Source organism: Rhizopus microsporus (assembly GCF_002708625.1).
Source record: "Rhizopus microsporus ATCC 52813 unplaced genomic scaffold scaffold_61, whole genome shotgun sequence".
Classification (NCBI taxonomy): Eukaryota; Fungi; Mucoromycota; class Mucoromycetes; order Mucorales; family Rhizopodaceae; genus Rhizopus; species Rhizopus microsporus.
The window spans coordinates 1-1,093 of NW_019671976.1; the positions used below are offsets into that span (position 1 = coordinate 1).

A 1,093-nucleotide genomic window follows, 5' to 3' on the forward strand; every position below is an offset into this window, starting at 1 on the left:
ATGTGGAACAAGCTATAGCCGAAGAGCAGTAGCTGTGAATATTTATTGATAATGTTGTGATGGCACAACACACCCACTGTAATTGTTACGGTTGTATCGGTTATAATTTCTGTTGGGCTGTTGACGTTGATTGTTTAACTCCAATCGTATCGTTTGCTGTATGAGTTCTACTAATTCCTGTTGATTGTTGACCCTATTGTTTGGATAAGGCGCATTATACTGTGCATGCCTGTCAGAAACATCCATTGGTGTAAACTGATTATATTGAGTATGTCTGCCTGAAGTGTCCATAGTTGTTAATTGGTTACTGTATAATGTTCCATTCGCAGGAGTTATGTATACAGTAGGTTGAGTAACATCCACTAGTTCAACGTTGTGGTTGTAATTATTGTGAGCGTGATGGGGTTGGGGCTTTTCTTGATATATGAGAGCTTGATTTGCGTTTCTTGGTATGAAAGGGTTATCATACATAGCTATTTTGCGTGGTCGATTGGCGTTCCACCATCCTTCTGCATGGTTAAGCCAGTCTTTCAAAGTTTTGGAACTACTTTGTATGCAGAACTGTTTAATTTCGCGTAGCAGTCCAGCACGGAATCTGCTTTCAATAATAGCCTCGTTATTGATTTCAGCCAAGTCGGCAGCTTCTCGTAGCCTTGCTAGGAATACTCTTGGGTGTTCTTGTTCGCCTTGGTATATTTCATTGAACTCAAGTTCATAATTTTGAATCAGTTCTGGGGTGATGTAATGCGACTTTAGTTCTGCAATAGCCAAATCAAAAGTGATATCCGGGTTGTTTCTGATTAGTTCTTTTTCGTAATAGATTTTAGCAGGTCCACGTAGTTGTGCTTTAAGTATTGTTAATTTTCTTGCTTCATTCGTGACGTTATTTAAACCAAGGTAGGATTCTAGTACTTCTTGAAAGTGACGGAAGTCCTCTCCTTCGTAACCGTGAAATTCAATGATTGGAGTGCGGTTATTGTTTGCCAATGCGATTTGTCCGTTGAAAAAGGCCATGTTGATAATAGGAAGTTGATATAAAAGGTTGTTTAGAAATTCGAGTTTGTAAATCTTGAGTGTTTTTGTTTAATTGATT

At 38.5% G+C, this 1,093-nt stretch overlaps 1 protein-coding gene across 1 annotated transcript; it reads right to left on the reverse strand.

The window, feature by feature from the left end:
- Positions 1 to 759: 759 nt before the first annotated feature.
- On the reverse strand, positions 760 to 924 carry RHIMIDRAFT_280544 (uncharacterized protein; the record flags this gene model as incomplete). The annotated part of the gene is made up of 1 exon (XM_023612921.1): positions 760 to 924. A coding segment is annotated over one exon (165 nt), but the record flags the coding sequence as incomplete, so codon positions are not given.
- Between the last annotated feature and the right edge of the window lie 169 nt (positions 925 to 1,093).